This window comes from Piliocolobus tephrosceles, chromosome 6 (genome assembly GCF_002776525.5).
Source record: "Piliocolobus tephrosceles isolate RC106 chromosome 6, ASM277652v3, whole genome shotgun sequence".
Lineage (NCBI taxonomy): Eukaryota > Metazoa > Chordata > Mammalia > Primates > Cercopithecidae > Piliocolobus > Piliocolobus tephrosceles.
Window position 1 is genome coordinate 83,643,953 of NC_045439.1, and position 17,345 is coordinate 83,661,297.

General features: G+C 38.8%; 1 protein-coding gene across 2 annotated transcripts in view; it reads right to left on the minus strand.

Moving 5' to 3' along the window:
- NPTN (neuroplastin) overlaps positions 1-15,802 on the minus strand; it is a 71,950-nt gene extending 56,148 nt beyond the window's left edge. The window contains exon 1 of one of the 2 annotated variants that reach the window (XM_023193094.3): positions 15,524-15,802. In XM_023193094.3, the coding sequence (XP_023048862.1) occupies positions 15,524-15,614 (91 nt within the window). In that variant the 5' untranslated portion in view covers positions 15,615-15,802. The remainder of the gene's footprint in view (positions 1-15,523) is intronic. The other variant, XM_023193095.1, reaches the window with a different exon arrangement.
- Positions 15,803-17,345: the final 1,543 nt, after the last annotated feature.

Below are 17,345 nucleotides of genomic sequence, written 5' to 3' on the forward strand. Positions count from 1 at the left end.
TACCACTAAATGCAAAGCATCACAGTATGTAAATGATATGCCTACATAAACCAAGCTTCGAAAGAATACACAACTAACACTGCTAACTAAAAAGTAGGAATATCAAGGAGTAAAAGGAAGAACTTCAACATTTTAAACACCTAAGTGTTATTTGAAGTTATCATGTAAGCAAATCCTATCACAATTTTTAAAAATCCAATTAACTTTTTCCTTCTTTTAAAAACTGAATGAAATAATTCAGTGTCAAAATGTTGGCTAACCACTATCCAATGCAGAAGGATTCATCCTTCCTAACTAACCACTGGTATTCCCTCCTGTGGTTAGTTACAGCTATTCTTTGGAAATCTGACCTGATGGAAAACTTCACTAAATTCTAGGCACAGATGGCTGACAAGCTTATGTATCTGGTTACCTCAGGCTCACCTACTACTGGGCCTGTCAAGTTTTTCCAGTGGTGTATTTTGAGAGTTCAAGACTTGACACAATTCTTTAGTTCTTTCCTTGACAAACAGATAGTGTTGCAGAATGGTAAGGTGACACCCTACTAAGACACTACTAAAAACACATTCCACTCAAACTCCCATTCTGGCTTTACAAAGCTGCTGAAATATACACACCTGTTACTAAAATACAAACGCCAGGAAAGCTCATTCTTCTGATAACTTCTGAGCAATTTTCACTATAACCTAATGTTCCTACAGCAAGAACTACTACTTTGTATACTCTACTGGGTTTTTTTTCCCCCCTTTAATGCATATCAAAATTTGCCCTTTCATCTTCCAGCTGTAAAGTCTGATTACCCTTAGCACCACCCCCACCCCATAATTGAATTTTAATGTCTACTTGCCACTGAGTAGCAAATTATATGCTTCATGGGCAGACCTTTCAGAATGTTTCATGTACACTACTCCACAGTGGTAGCTTTGCAGGGAAGCAAGTACCACATAGCTCACAATCAATATTCATTACTAGCCACCTGCCTGGAATTCTTTCTGCCTCGATGTCCTCACTTCCATTAGGAATTAATTTCCTTTGTGAAATTAAGCCTTGAAGACCAGCTGAGCTGTTTCTGAGAAATATGGGCATTATGACCCTTTGGGGATTAAAAGATTTTTTAAAATGTTAGAAAGATCTCTACTATACAAATAAAGTCATTAAACAGCTACTAGGAAATGCAAAAATACCCACTCACAATATGCAAACACTCCTGCTCAAAAACACCCGTCATCTAAACTTTTATATTACACTTAGAATATGGAATCACTACCTCTCCGCCTAAAAAGGATTAAAACAGAATTTAAAAATTTTAAGTGGCAAATGTTTATCTAGAAACAACTGAAGATACCAAAAGAAACAGGATCAAGAAGGTATGTGTAAGAAGAAAATAAAATTAAGATAGGAAAAATAAAATGATTTTATAAGAAATTACAGGCTGGGTGTAGTGGCTCAAGCCTGTAATCCCAATACTTTGGAGACCAGCCTGAGCAACAGTGAGACTCTGTCTCTACAAAATATTTTTAAAAATTAGCTGGGCATGGTGGCACGCACCTGTGGTTCCACTACTCCGGAGGCTGAGGTAGAAGGATCACTTGAGCCCAAACAGTGGAGGCTGCGGTGGGCTGTAGTCTCGCCACTGACTCCAGCCTGGATGAAAGAGCAAGATCCTGTCTCAAACAAAACAAAACAAAACAAAAAACACCTCCCTGGGCAACTTAGCGAGACACCATCTCTACAAAAAAGTTTTTTAAAAAATTAGCCGGGTGTGGAGGTACACGCCTGTAATCCCAGCTACTCAGGACACTGAGACAGGAGGATTGCTTGAGTCTGGGAAGTTGAGGCTGCAGTGAGCTATGATCATACCACTGCACTCCAGCCTGGGCAACAGAACAAGACCCTGTCTCAAAAAAAAAAAAAAAAAAAGTAATAAATTAACTTAAATTAAAAATTTTAAACTAAGGCATAGAGGTCTTTAAAAGGATTCCAAATCATATTGTAGAAGAAAACAAAGATGGACAACAGAATTATGGTGATGGGAATAAAGCTTCCATTGCTTTAACTATTTAGATCACTGTCTTAATTACTAACGTTTAAAAAGAAAAAAACTTTCTGCTGCTAAAATCTGAAAACAAGAAGTACAGCAAGCTGTGTACGTCTCTATAAAATTTTACAAGAACCAAGAAAATGTAAAACTTTCAAAACATTCACTGGAAAACTGGAGGAAAATAATATACCAGTTTCCTAGTAAAACTCATGCTGCTAAACTTCTAAGTCAAACAACAAATACTAAAACATGTCACTCTATGGAACAACCGAACCTTGATGGTGCAATATACTACTGTAGTATTAGCAAAATTACCTGCTCCAAGTCAGCTTCAAAAATAAAGACCACTGCTACATGGATAAATTAATGTTAAACGCTAACCCGAAAGACCAGGGAGGGTGATCTACTGAAATAGTTTGGAATAAGCGCATTTAGTGTTGTAAGCATCAGGTTCCACATACTCTAAAAGGTAAATAAGTTGTGTGTTAACCAAAAAAGTTCATTTTAACTACTTTGTTGCTTGTTAAAAATAAGAAGGGACTAATATCCTCTATATTAAAGATTTCAAATCTTATAATCATTTTACTATAGAACACATAGCTAACTTTAAAACAAAAGGTTAAAAAGTAACCAAGATAACTGAATGGGTATTAGGGCAGAGAGAAAAGTTAGCTAAGCACATGTATCTTGTGTTAAGTACTGTACTGGGCTTCGTATGTATGCAATCTACCCACCATCCTGTGAGGTGTGCATTATGTCTAATAAGCAGCTGAGGAAACAGAGGCTAAGAGAAATTAAGAGATTTGCCAAAAATCAGGGTTTCAACCTAATCTCTCAGGCTCCAAAATTCATAATATAATCCTTTGGTGAAAAGGACACAACTTGGAGGCCCACTGATAATTTCATTTCATCAGCATGGTGTTTTTAAATCCAACTTTCAGTGTTTTCAAAGCATGTACTCTCTAGTTTAGCAAATGGTACTTGTTTAGTTCTTGTGGTAAATGAGTTTGCAAACCCTGCTTTAATGCATGTTAACAAAAAGAATAAAGGCAAGTCAACAGCTGCTCTCCTTGCCTTTCCATTCCTAGATGGGATGTGGCTTTCACTACTGATAGTCCTAGGGACCAAGTACTATAATCCCACATCAGAAGATACTTACAAGTACAGGAACAAACTGAAGATATTCTCAATGGGGGCTGCCCTGCCTTTTATAGGGCATTTTGGAAATTTGTCTATTTTTGGTTGACACAATGACTGAGGTGAAACTACTAGTCTTTAGTGGGCAGGCACCAAGGATTCTCAATATCCCATAAAGTAGGGAAAAGTCTTACACAGTAAAGAATTGTCCCGCTTCCTACACCACGTTCAAATGACATTCAAGATGAAAAACTTGTTCTGAGCCCAGAACCCAACTCTGATTTAAATATAACACAAAGTATTCTTGCATGATTTTAATCATCACTTAATTTTCTAGGAATGTAATTACTGTGTAAAGTGAGAATAGACTGTTCTTTGTTTCATTTGGAACTCTACCAAGAGCCGTTCACCTTTTCAGAAAATCACATTATCAACAGCAACACTGCCTATAGTATTCGATTCACCATTACAACACAACTGTATCGGTCTGAATTTGTAGCTTGGTTTTTCTAATATAAACAATGGGCTACTCCAATGTCTTTCTGTGTAGCCATCCCTTAGTACTTACAGACTGATCTAAACATTTTATTATTAGAGTTACTTTCCCTTATTTTCTCCTTTATATTACATTTAGGACATCAGATTGTTTTTTCTTCAATAACATGTAGGTAGGTCAAAACACCTATGAATTTTATTGCAGGACAGTAAAAGGCAGTTACAAAAATTTGCTATAAAAAGGAAACATAGACATCTGATTTCACTTTCAGTTACCTATCTCGGGGAGGAAAGGAGAGAATGGGGATGAAAAATAACAAGGGTCCCTGTGACAAAATTTAACTTGAAGTGACAGCAGTGAGCACACTACAAAGACTATAGAAATTCAGTATCAACCTTCCCTAGTAGAGAGGACCCTAATTAATTCAATGAAAAGACTGGCCTATTAACAACCACTTAAAATGCACATTTTAATGATATAATCATCATTTGTCAAAAGAGCCAACGTTGAAATAATCTGGCCTTTCTCATTAGTACCTTATTTTTCCTCTTAACTTTCTTATGAATCACCAGAGTTGCAGTTAACCTATTAAGGGTAAACACTATAAATACCATGCCTTATAACTCAAAGCTAAACAAGCATGCCATTTAAAAATATAGCAGTTTATTAAGCACTTTAGCATACATTATAATTTAATCCCATAAAACTCTATGGGCTAAGTATTATACTAATTTTTAAAATAGAAACCAGAGCACTAAAATGCAGACAGACAGTATTTCAGGGCTACTGCCAAATCCAATGTTCTATTTAACTTCATTGCCCGACAAGATGACCTTTTCAGTATAGTTCTTATTCACATTTTATATTTACAATGGTAATTTCCTACTTTCATAAAAACTACAAGTTACTTTTAATACTTTTAAAAATTACCTTAAATATATTTCAAATAAATATGGGTAAGTATAACTAGGGTTATGTTTCATGTTCCTTAATATCATTCTCCTGTTTCATGTTCCTTAATATCATTCTCCCATTGTTCAATTCCGCTTATTCTTATAAACACCACTCCTTGCCTCAGCCCATAACAAAACGACAAAAGGAAGAGCTCCCATAATGAATTACTGATAAACAGGGACACACCACTACTAAAAACTCATCAAACCATGATTTTCTTGGTACTGAAATTTAGGCATAAAGTAATCACATCCCATGGGAGACTGAGGCAGGAGAATCGCTTGAACCCGGGAGGTGTAGGTTGCAGTGAGCCGAGATCGCGTCACTGCACTCCAGCCTGGGTGACAAAGCGAGACTCCGTCTCTTAAAAAAAAAAAAGAAAGAAAGAAAAACAAAGTAATCACATCCCTAGTCTGTCTGCATTGTTAACATCCACTTTCTGACTCTCTAAATCAGGTGGTTACAATTCAGCAAATGAAAATTATTTTGAACCTATTAGAAAGAAAAGGGTGTGGTTGATCCCATCTTTGTTTATACCTTTTTCTTCTTCCAAACCAAGAATACAAATACATTCCAAGCCCCCAGGTATAAATAAGGAAAAGGGCAATCCTTAAAAGAGAAGCCCCAGAAACATCCTTATCATATACACTTTAGGCAATAATGCCCTAAATTTTTAAATATTTTAGGTAAGAAGGGGGAGAATTGTTTAAAAAAAAAAAAGCCTGAGGCCCTCAGCCCACCTTCTTCTCGAAAACAGCTTTAATTTTCAGAGAATAAATGAAAAAAAGTACTGTCAGTTATAAGGTAGCTGAACTGAAGAAAACATATATAGAAATATAAGGTTATCAAAATAAAACAATGCTACTCTATCCTATATTTTCTCATACAAAATTTGCAATGCAACATGATTTTGTCCACATTAAATCTACATTAGGAAGATTTCTTTTAATACACAAAAACCTCACCAAATTACAAGTCTGTCTTTTAAGTTCTAACTGGAAGGCCAAAATAGCAAAGATACATTCTTCCAGGGTCGCCATATTAATAAAAATTCTTCATTTGTGATCTGAAATTCAAATATAACTGGGCATTCTATATTTTATCTGACAACCCTACACTCTTCAAACTAATGAAAGTGAGCTCCCATCTCTACCAAAGTATTACAGCACCAGCTCCCACTTTTAAAGAACAAGCTATGGTTTCTATCACGGCAGAATTTTAACTAATGAAGTCTCAGGAGTTAGGATGAAAGTGTCCTTTACCAGGTTTTTAATAGCACATATTTACCATACAAAATAAAAAGCTTAATTACTAATGGCCAAAGGTTATACTTTTACTAGGTTTCACCTAAAGTCTAATGGGCTCTTTATTATTTAGGCTTCTTTGTATTACACACATATTGGAAGAGTTTCATAGTTTAGCTTTTTGATAACAAAAAGAAGCTGCTTCTGAAGGTTATAGTAAACGAAATTCTGTTTTAGAATCACAGGCAAGTCCTAAAAGCTACCTTAATGGATTCCAAAGTTAATCTACCATTTTTCTTGGATTCATAATTATAGAAGTTTAGAGCTAGAAACACGAATTTCTGATCTTTAAAAACTTCTAGCTGGCAGGGGGCTGTGGCTCATGCCTGTAATCCCAGCATTTTGGGAGGCAGAGGCAGGAGGATCACTTTAGTCCAGGAGTTTGAGACCAGCCTGGGCAACATAGGGAGACCTCATCTCCATAAAAAATTTAAAAATTAGCCAGGCATGGTAGTACATGCCTGTGGTCCCAGCTACTTGGAAAGCTGAGGCAGGAGGATCACCTGAGCCTGGAAGGTTGAGGCTGCAGTGAGCAATGATCGCGCGACTGCATTCCAGCCTAGGCAATAGAGCGAGACCCTGTTTCAAAACAAAACAAACAATAGAAAAACACACTAACTTTTGAAAAGCCCATTTCATTTCATATTCATTTCCATAAAGATTTTTCTCTCATTGAGCTCCTAAACAAGCACAGTACTAAATACAACAGAAAGATCACTTCTGGTTTAAAGTGCCCTCTCAACCAGCTCTTTTGTCCTACTTATAATGGTTCCGACAATGAGTGCAAACAACTATTCTTCTACTGGTTTTATTAAAATCATCTTAATACTAAACCTATGCTTTTCTTCCCTGTGCTCTAGGCCATTGCTCTTTGATACAGCCTATCCATCTTTGGAGACTGCCTAATTCCCTTACTTCATTTACACTGCTACCTTGAAAGTATTAATAGATAATCACATCCCCCTAGTGCTCCCTTTTCCTAAGTTTAGCTCCTTCAGGCTTTTCTCCTAAATCTTAAGCTACCATCAACATCGATTCTATGTCTCTTCCAAAATGTGGTTAGAAAGTATTCTTATTTGGAGTTCAATCCTAGTAAGAAAACAGTAACACTGTTAGAGGTAGCACCATACTTTTGATACGTGATCACTGTGTTATTTGTGTAAGGGTAATTCAATGACAATTCACTGCAAGCTATCTGAAACCTCTTTATACTTGCTCTTTTCCAGGTAGCAGTTTCCTGGTTTGCATTAGGGCCATTTATTTCATCTCCCTTGATGCATAATTTGAGATTCAGCATTAATGAATGCAATTTCAATGCTAGAGCTCCTGTGCTATTTTTTTCCAGTTGTTCCACTGGATTGATCCCAAACCTGCTAAACCCGTATAATCAAAAAATCCCAAGTTAAATTTAACACATTCCTTCAATCTATGAATTTAGAAGTATTTCAGATAGCTGCCAACAAAGGAAGACATCTTGTTGCCTTCTTTTCCTCCAGGAAGCAGTGTCTAAAAACTAAGAAATAATCCCACTACTCTAGGATCTTAAACGTGAACGGCAGATGATTCTTTAGTGATGGTTCTGCTTCCCCTCTCTCTCTTCCCTTGGCCAGTACTCAAGTCAATCTGTACTCAACAGAAATGTGCCTCAGACTACAGCAACCAAGTAAAGCATTCGGCTTAGAATAAACATTAGTACTCCCAGCCCTGCACTAAACTCCAAGGCTCGGGAATAAGGAACACAAGGTCTAATTTAAAACGAAGCTCAACTGAATATACTGGAAAAGTTATGACTTGATTATGATATTCAAATTACTGTGGCTTCCCATTTCTGAAGTTCTAATAGGAAAAAAAGTCACTATATATAATGGCTAATGTATAAATCCAAAATGTTGTATTTTCTTTACTCATAATGACTAATAACAGTATGTGCTGATATTACTGATAAATGCCTAGTGAAAATCCTTATTGTGTTAATAAAAATCGTAATTATTCCAGACTAATACAGCATGTAAAAAATAAACAAAAACCCAAAACTGCTCCATACCTGAAAATGCTGTTTTTCAACTGAGTTTCATGGCCCATGAATGAACTGTGAATTCAATTTAGAAGGTCACTATGGTTCTCTTAACTACCTCACACAGATTAAGAATAGGTAATGTTTCACAAAATGTTACATATTTGTGTAATTTTGTTACAAATTTCTATTAGTCAAAAACTACTCTATCTGGGTCACAGACAAAAAAGTTTGAAAGCCTTTTTCTAAAGAGCTTTATTTTTAAAGTAATTTCAACATGATTACATGTAAGCCAAATATTATGTTTTACTCACATAAACTAACCCCTACTGACTATATTTCAGGTCCTAGAAAATTCTAGTTTGCAATGTAATTTTTAGGTTATTTTTAAATTAATAAGTAGCAAGGATGCAGCTGAAACTAGATGATGAATACACGGGGGTTTATTACATTATTTAATCTATTTTTGTACATGTTTGAAATTCTGAAGATCTAAAAGAAAAAAAAGGCAAAGAAATGGACCTAACAGATAACAAAGTAGTACAATGAATGTTTACAAATTGAGAACTTTAAACACAATGTTTCTAAGGAATAACAATCTAGGAATTGCTTGGATTTAATTCAGGTAACACTTGGGGTTGCATTCTTCGACTACAATGGACGGATTTCCCCGATCTTAAACAATGCAGAAGGGACTGCAGAAACTAACTCATATATAGAAAACAAACTTTCTCAAAAGATAACATAAAAATACAAACAGTTAAGTGTGTTTCATTGTCTCTTTATTAGCCAACCACTTTCAGCCAACAGAAAGATCATAAAATACCTACCTACCTGACAGGAATATTCACTTCTTTATTCACGCTGGCAATTTTCCCAGCAAGTTTAAGATCTCTGCATAACATTGTTCTGCCTCCCTTGAAACAAGAACTGCAAGGGTTGTCTGAAGTAGATTTAGAGGCAGATTTCAAAACAGTGCATGCCTCAAAGTTAATTTTCATTATATCCAAAGTAAGTTCTAAAACCTTTTAAACAGAAAGTGGTATTATCTCTGAGAGAATTAGTAATTTTTAGAACTGAAAGGAAATTTAGACATCATCTAGTCCAATGGTTTCCAAATACTACCATCAGGAAGAAAAGAATCTCAAAAGCATAACAATTTATATATGCAAACAAACTCTTGTTTGTTTTCCTGTATCTTCCTGCACATGAAATACTATGCCTTATTGGTATTCTATCAGAAAAGGATGTGACATTTCATCATATATTTTATATTTAATCATGTTTAGTATGTGAGTATCCATTTAGACATGATTAAAACTATTGGTACGATTTGGGACTTAATGTTTTCTAATTATAGAAACTTACATAATATATCCAACCCTAATACTTTCAGAGTGATTTCATACCATCTCATTTATATTTCATTGTCTAGTAAATTTGAAGTAATATCTGGGTGACCGATGATTTTTAATAAGGTAAGAGAAGGATATCCAAATTGGCATATTTCAGCCGGGCACGGTGGCTCACACCTGTAATCACAGCACTTTGGGAGGCCAAGGTGGGCGGATCACCTAAGGTCACGAGTTCGAGACCAGCCTGGCTAACATGGTGAAACCCCACCTCTACTAAAAATACAAAAATTAGCTGGGTGTGGCGGCGGTCACCTGTAATCCCAGCTACTCAGGAAGCTGATGCAGGGAGAATTGCTTGAACCCAAAAGGCAGAGGCTGCAGTGAGCCGAGATCATGCCACTGCACTCCAGCCTGGGCAACAGAGCAAGACTCCATCTCAAAAAAAAAAAAAAAAAACATATTGACATATTTCTGGAAAATACCATAAAGCATATCATAAAGCTCCAGTAGTTAAGATTATTTGGTACGAAGGCTAGTCTTAAAATATTCCGTAATTGTTTCAGAAATGCAAGAGAATATCATTTAGCACCTTTTAGTAGAAGAAACTCAATACAAGATGTTGCCATCAAGCTGACCACATTCTATTTTAATAAATGGATAACACTCAGTTTATTTATTTGAAAAACAATAAACACAACAAAAAACCAGCAGGTATCTGAGGAAGATTAAATGTCTCCCCTAACTTACTGTGTGCAAGTAAATTTACATACGTAGGAAATTCTTTAAATATTTAGAAAACCCCATTTATATACAGATAGACTAAAGTTCTGAGCAATCAGGTCAAAATAACCTCAAATTAATAAGGCTTGATTGATAAATATTTGCCTTTGTATATACACAAAAGCAAACAAAAGTTAGGCCTACTTTCAGTTTCAGACAATATAATAAATTGAAATTATATACAAATTTTGACTCTCCTTCCTAAACTGAATAGATCCTTAAAAAGCAGATACATTTTACTTGTGTATTCACTCTCTTAAATTTGGACATCAATATCACTAGAATAATGTTTTTACACAAGATCACTTTTAAATTCAGTAAGAAGTTTCGTTATGTATATAAGCCTAAAATATGTAACCATTTATAACCAATTAATTTTACTGGAGGGGTTTCCTGTCTTCCCAAAGCCAATCCTTACCAACTAAAATTAGGAATTTTGGAAAAAAAAAAAAAAACCGTAAAAATTTCACAAACAAGCTTACAAATGCATTATCTAAGGTGCTTAAAATTAAACTCCATGTTATGAACGACATTTTAAAAATGTGTATAAAATGATAATGTTTTGTTTAAAGAGGCATACTGAAAGCTAAGCCAATTGTTCACAGGAGGTGATTCTCCACCATTATTTTAACTTTGATGTGCAAATTTACTTTAGAGGTCCCTGGTCTATTTACTCTTTCTGACAGATTCTATTTTTCCGGATGTTCCTCAAACGAAGATTCATTCCTCATTCTTGCATCCTTGTACTACTGCAGCCTTTCTTCTCTTTCCCTTTCTCTTACAACTTCATTCTCTACTTCTGATCCTGTCCAGATTGTACTCTCACTGCAAACAATAAATTGAATAGAATACATCAGAACAATTTTCATAAAATTCACTTTTCCAAAACTACTTTGCATAATTTTATTCAAATTTTTGTTGAACATCTCTTGTACGGTATCCAACATGGCCACTCACTGTTTTTCTACATACTTCATTTTAATAGATATTAGCACTTTATCTCCTTCCCGAATCTTTGTAAAAAACCTTTACACAGATCCAGCAAAGTTTCAGAGTTTACACACAAAACACCTTACTTTTAAAAAGTACCTCAGACTAATGAAAAACAATGTTCAAACTGACAGAGCACTTTTCTAATTACATTTGGTCATCTTTCAAGGTCCAATTAAATCTTTCTTTTAATTAAATAACTATTTTTATTTAAATTTTATTTTAACATTTAAATAAAGATAATATAATGTTGCTTTTTATTAATGTCTAAAGGTATAATCCACAAAAGAAACTGTTTCACATCAGATCTGTATTAACAAGAAAAAACAAAGGGATTCCCTCAAAACAGTCTAATTTCTCATAAGGATCTGTATCACGCGAAGTCAGACCTGTAATGAATTCCAACCTGACATTTAAGGGTTTTTATTTCCTTTTGTGGTTTTAAATCTTGGTATACTCACAGGTTAAGCTCTACCGTGTCAGGCAACACAAAAACCCATCTGTATCTCTTTCTAATTTGGATCCAGTAACCTTGTAAAACAAACCCAGGGAATGGGTCCTGATGTAGCAACATGGCCTGTCCTCCCAGACCCAACCAATTTCTCATGCCTGGGTGCTCCATTATATCAGTAGTGACAGTTTAGCCAGTAGCCTGAGAGACTGAAAGCCTGGGATCTCCTTAGGAAGGGCTTTATTTCAAGGCAAACTATTTCTTCTGGTCAAATCTTACTTGGATTATCTCAAAATTTTTTGCTTGACATTTGGCATGTCATTTGTGCCACAGCTGCCATAGATAAGATTTGTCTTCTGTTGCTCATTTCAGCTCAAATAGGAGACACAAAACCAATTAGCAAATACACCTCTAAAAATGTACTCAGGGAGAGAAAATTGCCAAACCACTGAAGCAAACAGCCCTTGACAGAAGAGAAAAAGATCCATGAATCATCTAATGCAAATACTGGCATTATTACAAAGCACAATGTTCACAACTATCTAGTATCACCCAAGCAAAATGGTTTCTAAAATTTAGGTCGTTAAAAGTAAGATTCATTAGATTCCTTATTTTCCTCCACTGAACAGTGTTAATTATGTGATGTCATATTTTCCATATGAATATATTACGTTTTTACACACCATTCCGCATTTATTAATTCAACTAACACCTATAACACTCCCACTGTGTGCTGGGTACCACATTCTATTTCTCTTATTCACAACAATAACATTCTATGAGAAAGTGATACCTGGCCCATTTGAAAGATTTGGTTCACTGAAAAAAGAAAGAAAGAAAAAAAAACCCATAAAGTCTCTCCCAGAAACTCAACTGAAAATATTAACTTCCTCACCAGAATTGGCAATTGCAGACACAGTGCAGCTGGTCACTTTTCTGAGAAAGTTACATAAGCAAAAGCACAAATCTCTATGTGGGGCCTTCAAATGGCCTAGTTACCATGACAGCAGCATTAACAATCAAGTTTTCAATATACACATGAAGGAAAATAAATAATAAACAATGCTACTCTTTAAAGGATAATAGTAATAGCTAACATGTACTGAGACTCACAATATTCCAGGCTGAACGCTAAGCTGCCATTACCTCATTTAATAAACCTCACATCATCCCTAGGGAATGGACATTATTGTAATCCCCATTTTACAGATGATGAAACTGAAGTTTGCATTACTCAAGGTCACTCAGCTACTGAGAGCTGGAACTCAAACCTGAGTCTGTTACTGTCCAAAGCGTGCACTCTTGATTATCATATTATACTGCTTTGTTTACACTCACTCAATTGCAGTCTAATGCTTTTGAATGTCTTATAAGGTTACTTTTTAGAACAAGTTCCTTCTTTAAACTACCATTTTGATGATACATATAAAAGTCAACAAATAAGGATTTTACTTGGAACTGGTCTTACAAGTGTAAATATTTGGATGAGAAACAAAATCTGAATGAAAGCCCTGAATGCCCACAGCAATGGGTCAGAAACTCACTGGAGTTTCAAGAGACCTCGAGAGTCATACAGGCCAAATTCTTCATTTTAGGAATAATGAAACAAACATCTTTTGAAAAACATCTATATTCAACCTAAACTACATTTCCAATTCAGAGACACTTGTGAGTTTTTTTTCCTCCAATCATTTAAATAGAAAATCTAACATTTCTAACATTTCAACATGCACAAGCAAGGTATCCCTTTTTGAAAGCACTGTAAGAAAATACAAACTCCATGACATGAAGTTAGATCACTGCAGGGCTATTTATTACTAAATGAAAGGGTGAATATTATAATAAGACATGTTATAGAAAGCTATAAAATGGCATCCTTAACTACACGAACTCAAACTCAAAAATAGCCATTTTTCCTTGAATTAAATTTACATTCATTTGGGTCAACCAGCAGCTCAGCTTCATTTCATCGGTCATGTCATGTGACTGAATTCAAGCTCATTTCAAGGGAAAGGCCGTTCTATGCTGTATTTAGAACACATATCACTGAGCAGACAGATGAGTCTTTATAGGCCTATCCAGAAACCTCGCTTTAGTTGCTAAGAAACTACAATTTTACCGTATTATAAGTCATTGGAAAAAAGCTATGCCAGCAGAGATTAAACACGTTAAGATCAAGAATCTCTCACCTATTGTGCAAAATGAAACTATGCTATTACCATAAACTGAATAGCTAAAATTAGCATTAGGCTTCTTTAAGTCATGTTGTTGACACAGTCGAAAAACTGATAAGACAAATTAAGACGAACTCTACCCTGCCTTCCACAGTGGACTCATCATACTTACAGGAAAACAGGAAAAATACCCAATACACTTAGCATATTCAATGCTAGAGACAGAAAAAATGTTTCCTTCCTGACGCCTGCAGTGATATCCAAGGCCATGAAGCATACATAAAATTTGGTACTACAAACACATATTTAACTGATGGATATTGTCAATCCTTTATTCATATATTTTCCCTCTAACATTCAGCATTTTAAACTCAGTTTCTCAAAAACCAATAAACACTGAAAGATTAGCAAAAATAATTTATAGTTCATTCTCCAGTACTGACTTCTCATAAATTCCTTCATAGAAAAAATATTCTTTAACCTCTTAACGGCTGTTTCCACAAGGGCAGAAACAGGTTCACAATCCTAGACTCACTTTTGAAAGATCAATTCAGCAGCTGAATGGTAACACATGCCTTCAATCAGAATCTGTTCTGTTTAGATCCCTATGCCCATGATTCCCCACCATTTCTCCATCTTCTCAAAGAAGCTTCAATTCAAAACCCATTAATTCTCTCGTTTCTACTGTACCACCTCCCAGGGGCCACTTTCAGGTTCCTCGGAAATAACATCTCTTCTGTATTGAAACTTTTAAATCTCAAAAATCCACTTCCCCGTCTCCCTGTTGCCAGTCACTGCCCTCAATCCCACCACTGCAGTTAGTTGCAGCTATGTGTCCCTGTCTTCCCAAAGGCCCGACCAATATCATACAGCATTTGCCACATACCAACTCCTCCCTTCCCTAATTTATCCTCCACACTGCAAACCAACATTACACCCCCGACTTCCTGCATTTTACTCCCTTCCCTTATTTTTCGTCTTCCCCCACCCCCATCTCTATACCCAGGCCTCCTTACTTCTCTAATAAATATTCCCCCACCTCAGTTCCAACCCTTTCCCTCCATCCTCTGCTCATTTTCCTCTCCTTATTTAGAAACTCCTTTTTGCTCTCCCAACCACTACCCTAGAATGCCCAGCACTCCACCCTCTTTAGCAAACCCAGCCCTCTTCCCCCAGCTCATTTGGAGATACTGCTGCTTCTCTCTCCAGGTCCCCTACTGCAGTCAACCCACTCCCTTATCTTCCCACCCACCCTCCCTCTATCCCCAGATCCAAGGTTCCCTGATTCTTTACCCCCTCCTTTGGTATCTAGTACTCAGCTCACCGTTAGTGTGCTTCAGGACTCTCTTCCCCCCAATTTCTCCCTTATTTTTAAGGATGTCACCAGTCCTACGGGGCCTCCTAGAATCCCAGACGACCCCAGCTCCCAGGGGGCCTGACCGACACCACCATCCCCGTTGCCCGGAACACAAACGCCCGTCTTGCGCCACCCTCCCTAAGAGCTGTGCCCCCTCCTCATCCGCCCCCGCTACTCCAGCTCCTCACGTCGGCTTCCTCCGTGTCCCCTCGCCGACCCGGCACGACGAGCCCCACGACGTGGAGCCCCGAGCCGGCAACACCTCGGGCTCTCCCTGGACGCCCCCGCCGCTCGGACGGGCGCCTCCTCAAACCCGCGGCCAGTGCCTCCTCTTTTCGGACCCGCAGCCCCTCAGACGCCCACTCGGCCCCCTTCTCCGAGCTCCAGCGTCCCCTCGGGCCAGAGCCGGGCCCTCTCCCGCCGCGGCGCCCCTCAGCCCCCGCCCGGCCCGCCCCCGGCGACCGGCTTACCGTTCTGAGCAGCGCCTGGCCCTGGGAGGAGGGAGCCAGAAACCAGCAACAGCGAGAGGGCCAGGGCGCTGGGCAGCGACGAGCCCGACATCCTCCCCAGCAGAAGACCCAACAGCGAATGGGCCGGGGCCGGGGAAGGGAGGGGAGGGAGGGAGGGGGCGGGCGAGCGCGCGAGGGAGTGAGCGAGGGAGGAAGCCGCGGCTCCGCTCCGTCCTTCCCCGTCCTCCTCCTGCCGCCGCAGCGCCCAAGCCTCGCGAGACCTTCGCTCCGGGTCGTGGGCGGCTGAGGAGCGACCGCCGCAAGGCTCGCGAGAAGAGGCGGCCCTGATGGAGACTCCCGCCCCGCGGACCCGGCGGACCCGCCCCTGCAGTGGCTGATTGGCCTAGCGCGAGGTAGGTCACGTGCCGAGGGCGCCTCTGGCCATGTGACGGGGCGAGGCGGGACTCCGCCAGCTCTGCGGGCGGTGGGGAACCGGGAAGCCCTCGTTCGGTTTACTCCTCTGTGGCCCAGGCGCACCCATAAATAAGAGGAAGCTTTGAAACACAGTACATTTCCTCCACCCATCCTGCCTTTCATTTGTTAGCGCTCTTGGCTGCAGAGTTTCATACACCGTGCCTCCTTTCCTCCTTCCTCTCATTGTCCCCTGCCCTGCTGTTTCTTCCTTCTGGACTTTGAACATAGACCTCTACTGGTAACTGGCTCCAACTCCTTCTCTCATCTGCTGTTTTTTCCTTCCAGGAAAAGTGGTGCGCCCCCTGTGCCCCCTGTTACCTTGTGCCTTCCTGCTGGACTTCGCTCCCTTTGCCTGAAATGTCCTCCTTTTCCGCTTCTGCCTACTCCTCCTCCCCACCCCCATCTGGGCCTTATTTTAGCTTATGGACTCTCAGGGCCTAAAGTTCAACTAGCCTAATTGCATGTTCATAGACACAATTCTACAAGGAAGTCATCATGTATGAACTTACATGAAGACTCCTGAGAAGCGTCTTCACGCGGGAAACTTTATTGAGAACGTGCTGTGTCCCAGGCGCATAGTGAAACCCACATGAAAAGATAGTCCCCGCCCTCATGGAGTGCATTGCCTAGGCTAGCAGAGGAGTGAGGAAGGGTCAAATGGCCCATAGGAAAGGATCTAGCAAAGCATTCTGGAGGGTGATTGGCAGTGTGGTTACTACTGTTTGCATAGAAGTTTGGGAAATGCTCTTTTTAGGGATATTTTTTGTACTACCCTCAGCGCTTGTGGTTGGCAAAGTTCTATGGCTTAGCTCATCCTTGACTCACAGCAGACGTCCTGGGAGTGTCTGTGGAATCTCCGAGGAGCCAAGTAAACAGTCCTGGTGGCCTGACTTGATTTAAAGAGAGGGTTTGGAGGACCTGGAAGAAGGAGACCCTTGCAATCTGTCAAGCTAAAGTGGTCTGGAGGTTTCAACAGGAACTGAACAGCTTGTGGTTCCAGACCAGACTTTCTAGCAAGGGCCAGGACCACTATGGCATGTTGATTGAAGTGAAAACTGTATCTTTCAAAACCTCAGGTGTGTGAGTGACAAAAAGATTGGCATATACCTTCCTCTGGACAAAGGCCATTCTGCAGACTGCCCTGTAAGGAGGGCTACAGGGCTGCCTGTGGTGGGATCAATATTTTCAGCTGATGGAAGCTTTGGTTGGATGCAACCATTCTGCCTCATTATAGCTGTAACAAATATGGCTCTTTGATCCTTACAACAAGAGATTCTTACAAAATGATCATGCTATTTTTGTGGATAGGGAAGCTGAAGCCAAGGGAGGACACGAATGGCTCCAGCTCTGAGAATGTTTGTATTAATCA